This window comes from Tenrec ecaudatus, chromosome 5 (assembly GCF_050624435.1).
Source record: "Tenrec ecaudatus isolate mTenEca1 chromosome 5, mTenEca1.hap1, whole genome shotgun sequence".
Lineage (NCBI taxonomy): Eukaryota > Metazoa > Chordata > Mammalia > Afrosoricida > Tenrecidae > Tenrec > Tenrec ecaudatus.
The window spans coordinates 149,196,815-149,204,212 of NC_134534.1; the positions used below are offsets into that span (position 1 = coordinate 149,196,815).

Here is a 7,398-nt window from a genome sequence, read left to right on the forward strand (position 1 = left end):
TAATCTGGACTCCTATGTTCATTTTCTCAACCCGAAGATCCACATGAGGTAGTTGTGACCTGACTTGGTAACAAAGCGAGGCTGCTGATGACTACTACTCAGAAAAGCAAGGCTATCGCGGTGACTGAACCTACCTGGTCTGATGCCAAGTCCATGTTCCCCCCACTCTGCCCAGCTGAAGTTAGTAAAAAAGGACAGTCTGGACCTGTAAGGACCAAATGTCCCTCCCTTAATGAGCTTCTCAAATGAAAGACACCACCTTTTCATTTATGGTTTTATTTAGCACAAATAAAACTCGAAAATGGGCCATCTACTCATTTTCTTCACTGCGCAGTCTGGCGTTGGGATTGGTGACTCTGATGGCCAGCTGGGCTGCTCTTTCTACAATGGCTTTGCGATTCTTGGAGGAAACGTTGTGAGCAATCTCTGCACAATACGACCTGGAAAAGAATCGAGCAGGCAGGTGAGGGAGGAGCAGGTTACCCATAACAAACCCCACTGGGGAACTGACTTCAGCATTTCTCCTCCAGTCACTGGCTCAGTGCAGGGCCCCAGGTTGCCCAAATCACTACTCCATGGTTCTTGGTGTCCCGTGATCAGCTCACCCAACACTAGCCCCCTTCTTACCCCACAGCAACCTTGTGATGTGATCTATGTATTACCACTGCCACCTCCCGAGAGAAGAAACCAAAGCTGTGGGCAGAGACCCTGCCGCAGACTGAGTTCAGAAGCCTCAGCCAGCCGTAGACTAACTTGCCTGTGGAAATCTCTATAAAGTTGCGTCATAGCTGCTTTGTGCCACTTCTGCTTCTAGGCTCACTTAACTCCTCACCCCAGCGGCCGCTTTGGAGAGAGCAATCTCATACCCTGGCCATACGACCATCTTTACTACAGGAAGAACATCCATCCAAATGCAACCGGCTTCCAACTTTTCCCTAATTGATCAATTAAACACCAGAAGTACAGCGTCCCCCCTGTAACAGTTTAAGGATAAACGCCCAGCAGCATTTTGAGGCAAACACACTGCGAGCCGCTCTAAAAGCAGTGAAAGAGCTCCATGACAATCAGTAACTGGTTTTGAGAGCCAACCCCACTTCAAAAGAAGGTATTTCTGTGCAAATCAGGAATAAAGTCTTGACTTTGTTATAATACGCTTGCCCGTGGTCAAACCATATACTACCAACTCCCCCGCACATCCTTTCTAGAGGGAATTGCCAGGGTTCCCTAGAGCCAAAACAGTGACTGCACATTTTCCCCTGTCTACCACCAGTACAGAGGAAGATTTTTATAAAACACAAATGTGAGTAGCAAGGTATGCTCCAGCAGAGTCCTTCATTTACTAGGAGAGGAAAATCAGGGGCTCTTTGCTAAACCCACACCCCCTCTCTTCAATCCATAGCCTCAATCATTCCCTATTAAACTCACTCCACTGCCTGAGGTGAAGCCAGGTAACAGGTGGCCCAAGGAGACCCTCAAATCTAGTCATCAAGTGTCTAATAGCTTCTAATACCTACAAGTAACACACCGTGAACCCTCACTTTTTACACATTCCCTTTACTCAGGCCGTCCTATCTGTCTCTAAGAGCCTTGTTTCTGTGTCCCTTCACTCAGCTCTAAAGCCCACCTGCTGTCCCAGTCTGGCAGCCCGGCCTCCATTCATATGGCATTCTGAATAAAACCACAGGCCAGCCAGAGCTTACCAGTGATTATCAACCTTCCTAATGCCACGATCTTTTAATACAGTTTCTCATGTTGTGGTGATCCTCCAACCATAAAATTATTTTTGTTGTTACTTATAAACTAATTTTGCTATTGTTATGAATTGGGTGACCCTGTGAAAGTGTCATTCGACCCCCAAAGGGTTGCAACCACAGATTGAGAACCGCTGGCTTAATTGGTTTGCTTATTAGACTTGAGGCCAGATGATCTCCCACACCACATACACACACACACACACACACACACACACACTTAAAAGCAGTCTGGGGAATGGCTTCCAAAAAGATAAGCAAAGCTCACGTTCCTGGCCTTGGATCTGCACACTTTCACCCCATCATGAAAACATTCTACAGCACAAATAGGAACCTCTCTAAGCTCCTTCAGGGAAGGCCTGTGGACTTCCTCAGAACATGCACTGGCTCCAAAGGCACACCAAGAGGAGCTGGAACCTCTCCCAAATGGCCCATGCCCACAGCCACAAGACACTCAACCCTGCACCTCAGGGTGCCACCAACTCACTTGTTGCACATCAGCAGCACTTCCAGCTCCTTGACGTTGTGGACCAGAAACTTGCGGAAGCCACTGGGCAGCATGTGCTTGGTTTTCTTGTTGCTCCCATAACCAATGTTGGGCATCAAGATCTGGCCCTTGAATCTTCTCCGAACCCTGTTGTCAATGCCTCTGGGCTTGCGCCAGTTGCGCTGAAAGAAATCACACACTGGTGGTTACATGTCTGCAAACTGCCAATTCTTGGGGGGAGAGGGTGGCTAACAGACCCCACTATTTTACATGGCACTTGGTGGGAAAAGCTGGGGCATTGGCTTTTGAACACCAAAAATGTAACCTACAAAGGAGTGTGGGGAGAGAACCCATATATCTGAAAATAAACACTGGTAGGATGTAAGGGAGCTGTGTTAAGATAGAGCATGGCTTTGCCCATTTCCTACAGGATGGTAGCTCTTCCTTGGAGCTGCTGGTAGGTTAGCAGTTCACCCACTACTGTGGTCTTAAGGCCTTAGGAAACCCACGATCCACCAAAAACTCAGTGATCCTATAGGCTAGGGAACTAGCCCAGTTTGAAGATAAGCTTCCCAGGCTGCAATCTTCCTGGAAGTAGATAGCCCCAGCATCGTCCCCCACCCCCTGCCCGTGCTGTTGGGGTCCACATTGGCAAGCAGCCGAGTGCTTGAGCACTGTACAATCAGGACTTCTTCAGAGTTCCACACCCCAAACCAAACCCCCACTGTCAACTTGATTCTGACTGGCAGCAACTCTCCAGGACTACAGCTGCCCCAGAGACTAAATCTTTATGGAAACTAAAAATGGAAATAGCTCATCTTTCTTCAAAAAAGCAACCCAAGAAAACCTCAATTGATTGCTTTCGGAGTCAAGCAGGCCCACCATGCCATCCGAAGCAGGTGCTAAAACCCAAACTATTAGCACCCCAACCCACATCATTTAAATAATTTACAATCCCGAGACTTGTGGAGACCGGGGTTTCCACCAACCCGGAACTAGAGATTATTTTCCAACAGTGTGATGTGATAACAGAAACATAAGTCTTCCCACCCACCCCTCATTGATTTCCACCCCAGGAGCCACCTACCTTAATCTTGACATAGCGGTCGGACTGGTGCCGGATGAACTTCTTGGTCCTCTTTTTTACAATTTTAGGTTTCACCAAGGGTCTGAGGGCAGCCATGATGCCTTCAAGAAAGAGGCAGACCTGTGTCAAGCGAGTCCTGGAAGGAGGCCTCCCTGCCCAGGACCTGAACACTGTCGCAGAGTATCTTCCAATCACCAGCTACTGAGCAAACTGGGAACGGAAAGGGTCTCTGACAGGCTTGTTTTCCCTCCCGTCTCCGAAGCTGGCAGAATACTAGCTATTCTCCAGATGCGATCCTGGGAGGTCAGAGCCACCTCATCCAGAGACCAAAAAAGATTGCCAGCAGACTCCAAGCAGCAGCAAATCCCACCCTCGCAACTACGCCAACTTCCAGATCTGCTCAATCCCCTGTTGTATGGTGGCTTGTTCTCACCTGGGAAAATGGATGTACTACAAACTGAAGGCGTGCACCAAGTAAATTTTCAATTAAGAAATGCAGAATCCCCCCAAGCCTGCTGCTTGCTCTGCAATCCACTGAAGAAGCAAACTCACTGCCACTGAGTCAATTGCTACTCATAGCTGTCCTATAGCCAGGGGAGAAGGCCTCCTATCTTTTCCCCAAGCAGCAGCTCGTGGTTTCTAGCCGCTGATCTAGTGGTCTGCAGGGCTCTTCCAATCCACTGGAAGCAAGCATACTCCAAACCTGGGCACTTTCTGAAATCCCTTAATGTTTTTGATCCAACTACTTTTCTACTGGAAACCACCCCAAGGACTGCCCTGAAGGTCACCACCTTCAAGATGGTCTGTCTCATTAGTTTCTACTGCTGCACCGTTGTTTTCAGCACAAGCATCGGACTACTTTTTGCTTGGCACACAGTGAAGTGCTCAGCAAATACTCTTCCCATAAACCACTTCCTCTCCCAGGACCACGGAAACCTCGAAGGCAAGTCCAGTTTGATCCTGACCAACTACCAGGATTTAACAAAACGATCCTGCTGGCCTTCAGCCTCTGACAGTCCCACCGCAGCTGCAAGCCCTCGGGGCCCGAGACCGACGGAGAGGGCCCGTTCCGCGTCTGGAAGGCCACACGTGGGCAGACGCTACCCAGAGCGGTGTCTGGAGGATCAAAGCCTCGGCGCCGCCAGGCTGGGCACCCCTAGTAGCTCCAGTGCCACCAGAACTAAAACACGTTCACTGCAAGGTTCAGTTGCCTGACCCCAGGCGGCCTCCGTAGCAAATCGAGCACCCTAAAGAAGCGACCGCCCATCACGGGCCAGACTGTTTTTGTCAGCAATCTGGCCAAAGAACAATGGTAACCCTCTCCTGTGAAACCATGGGGAATGGGTGGCTACCGCGCCAAACGATGGTGGGGCCAGATGCAGGCCTCAGAGTCGCAGATGGGCGACGATTGAGACTCACCCGTGGGAGATGGCTGCCTCCTCCGTAGGCAGCGCCGAAGAAGAGAAGGGAGAGCGGAAGCGCAAGGAATGATGGGACTTAATTCCGAGTCCTGGCAGGGAAAAGGCAAACACTTCCGGGACCAGGTCCTTCAACGAAAACCTAAACGCTAGGGAAATAATGCTGTAAAATGCCGAGGAATGTTTTCTTATATACGGCTCTAACAGCGTGTTGAAAGTTTATTATACTTTTTCCGTAGGCGAAAAGTAGTAATTTTTGAATTATTTCTAAGCTTCTAAGACCTGGTACCACCTCGACTTCCGCCAGTAGTTGAAGCCGCTTCTCGTGGGAAGAGGCGGGGAGCGGGGAAGCGGTGGATAATTGGCTTTTAGGGTTGTTGGCCAGCGTTAAAACTACCTCAAAGTGCCCCTCTTAGTGGCAAAGGTAGAACACAACAGAGACGCCCGAGTTCACTCGCGTGATAATAAATAACGAAGCTATTACAACTAAGGTAGGATTACATTTTACTTGAATTCACAATCAACGGTCATGGAAGCAGCAGCAGAAATCAAAGACGTCACGTATCGGGCAAATCGTGTTAAAGAGCAAAGATTGTCAGTTTGAGGACTTAGGCTCCACCTGATCCAAGTCATGGTATTTCCAATGGCGTCGTATGCACGTGAAAGTTGGATAATGAAAAAGCAAGACGGGAAAAGAATTTGAATTATTGGTGTGGGTGAAAAATAATTGAAAGTTTCGTGGACTGTCAGAAGAACAAACAAAGGTTGGAAGTACAGCCAAAATGCTCCCCAGAATCAAGAATGGTGGGACTTTGTCTCAAGTACTTTGGATGTGTTATCACAAGAGTTCAGTCCTTGGAAAAGGACATCGTGCTTGGTAAAGCAGGCCAACGAAAACAGGAACATCTAGAATGCCATGAATTGATACAGTGGCTGCAGCAATGGGCTGAAACATAACAGGACCGGGCAGTGTTTCATTCTGTTTTACACAGAGTCCTATGAGTCAGGAGCAACTTGTCAGCAGCCAACAAAGCAGCAGCTAATGTCAGAGGTGTGAGATATCCAATTCTGTGAGATAACTCTATTATTTCTCCCATTTTCATATGCGAAAATTGAGACATGGAGATCAGACTCCAGCCATCAGATTAGATCGCCCAGTTTTGTTTGTTTTATTCCTCTTGGGTTGGTTTTCCTTTGCTTTTATCTTTAAGATAACTATGGGGACAGAGGGAAAGCGGATTGTATAGAGCAGGGGTGTCAAACTCAATTAAAATGCGGCCCATTTGGTGCAACAGGCAAGATTCACGTGGGCCACATCACATTTACAAATTTTGTTAAATTTATATTTTGAAGTGATGATTCAGGAATATGGATAGGATAATTAAAACACAATATAATTGCTGTTATTTAAACACTTATTTTATTTAATGTGTTTATAAAACTAAAATTATTCTTTTTTTACCTGAAACTTGCCAGCACTTTCCTCCTACTAGTTTTCACTTACCTCTTATGTTGTGACTGGAAAATATAACAGAGTAACTCATAAAAAACACAAAATGTTGGACAGCTGACAAACGTGATGCGCAATCATAATGGCTTCCCTCTAAAAATGTTAACTAGCACTGCCGCTAGGTATGATTCATAACAGCACAACCCAGAGTGCTCTTTTTAACCTTTTCGCTACTGGGATCTGTTTACATTCCATGACACTGAGAGTGGTAGACATATTGCTTCCAAACGTCACCAGAACTGAGTCAGCGCATTTATACACGTCCGCAGGCCCCCAGGAAAGGCACTGGGCCACGTGTATACTTGTCTTCGGTAGTTAAAGGGTTAAAGAGGGAATTGTGTGTTCAGTATTGCCTCGATCTCCCCTAAGCGCTATTTTCTTTATAGCAATTTTTTTCTATTTTCATTTTATTTCAGAGCATCACGGTCCACAATACATTACGCCGGGGGCCGCCAGTTTGACACCCCTGGTATAGATGATTGGCTTGGAGGTGAAAAGGAAATAGAGTGTGAGTCTTGACAACTTTTTAAGGGTAGGGGTTTAAGAAGCCCCAGAGATTGTCCTTAAAATCCATAGAGAAGCAGATAGCATTTTTAGTCCAGTTCAGTCTGCAAGCTTCTGCTGCAACTTGTGCAGCATTACATTGTTGTTAGGTGCCATTGAGTCAGTCCTGACCCATAGCATCCCCATAACACAACAGACCGAAACACTGCCCATCCTGAGCCATCCCCACCATGGTTCCCCCTATACTCCAGCCCATCTTGCAGCCTCTGTGCCAAGCCATCTCATTGAGGACCTTCTTTTTTCCTGCCCCTCTACTTTACAACCATGATGCCCTTCTCCCAGGACTGATCTATCATGACAACATGTCCAAAGTAGGTATGACCAAGTCCTTGCCTCTAAGGAACACCCTGACCATACTTACTCCAAGTTTGACCCTTTGGCAGTCTGTGGTACTTCCATTATTCTGCTCCAGCATCACAATTCAAAAGCATGATCCTTCTGTGATCTTTCTCCAATGTCCAACTTTCACATGCATCTGAAGTGAATAAAGTATCATGGCTTGGGGCATGTACTGGTTATGCATTGGGCAACCAACGGCAGGGTTAAGACTGAGCTTTCTTCTCCAGCGAAGAATTATCATC

General features: G+C 47.3%; 1 protein-coding gene and 1 non-coding gene across 2 annotated transcripts; both read right to left on the reverse strand.

The window, feature by feature from the left end:
• Nucleotides 1-290: 290 nt before the first annotated feature.
• On the reverse strand, nt 291-4,827 carry RPL32 (ribosomal protein L32). Its single transcript, XM_075550055.1, has 4 exons — nt 4,745-4,827; nt 3,326-3,426; nt 2,239-2,420; nt 291-440 (listed from the first exon to the last, which is right to left on the reverse strand). Exons 2-4 carry the CDS (start codon nt 3,419-3,421, stop codon nt 311-313), a joined length of 408 nt encoding a protein of 135 aa, XP_075406170.1. The 5' UTR covers nt 3,422-3,426; nt 4,745-4,827; the 3' UTR covers nt 291-310.
• On the reverse strand, nt 3,494-3,631 carry LOC142449656 (small nucleolar RNA SNORA7). Its single transcript, XR_012784781.1, has one exon. It is a non-coding gene; the product is annotated as a small nucleolar RNA SNORA7 (small nucleolar RNA).
• Nucleotides 4,828-7,398: the final 2,571 nt, after the last annotated feature.

Excerpts from the sequence above, each read along its gene's own strand:
- RPL32 (XM_075550055.1), bottom strand. The coding sequence starts at position 3,421 with ATGGCTGCCCTCAGACCCTTGGTGAAACCTAAAATTGTAAAAAAGAGG. Across the intron at positions 2,421-3,325 it reads ACCGCTATGTCAAGATTAAG|CGCAACTGGCGCAAGCCCAG; the intron begins GTAGGTGGCTCC and ends GATTTCTTTCAG. Across the intron at positions 441-2,238 it reads GTGCTGCTGATGTGCAACAA|GTCGTATTGTGCAGAGATTG; the intron begins GTGAGTTGGTGG and ends ATTCTTTTCCAG.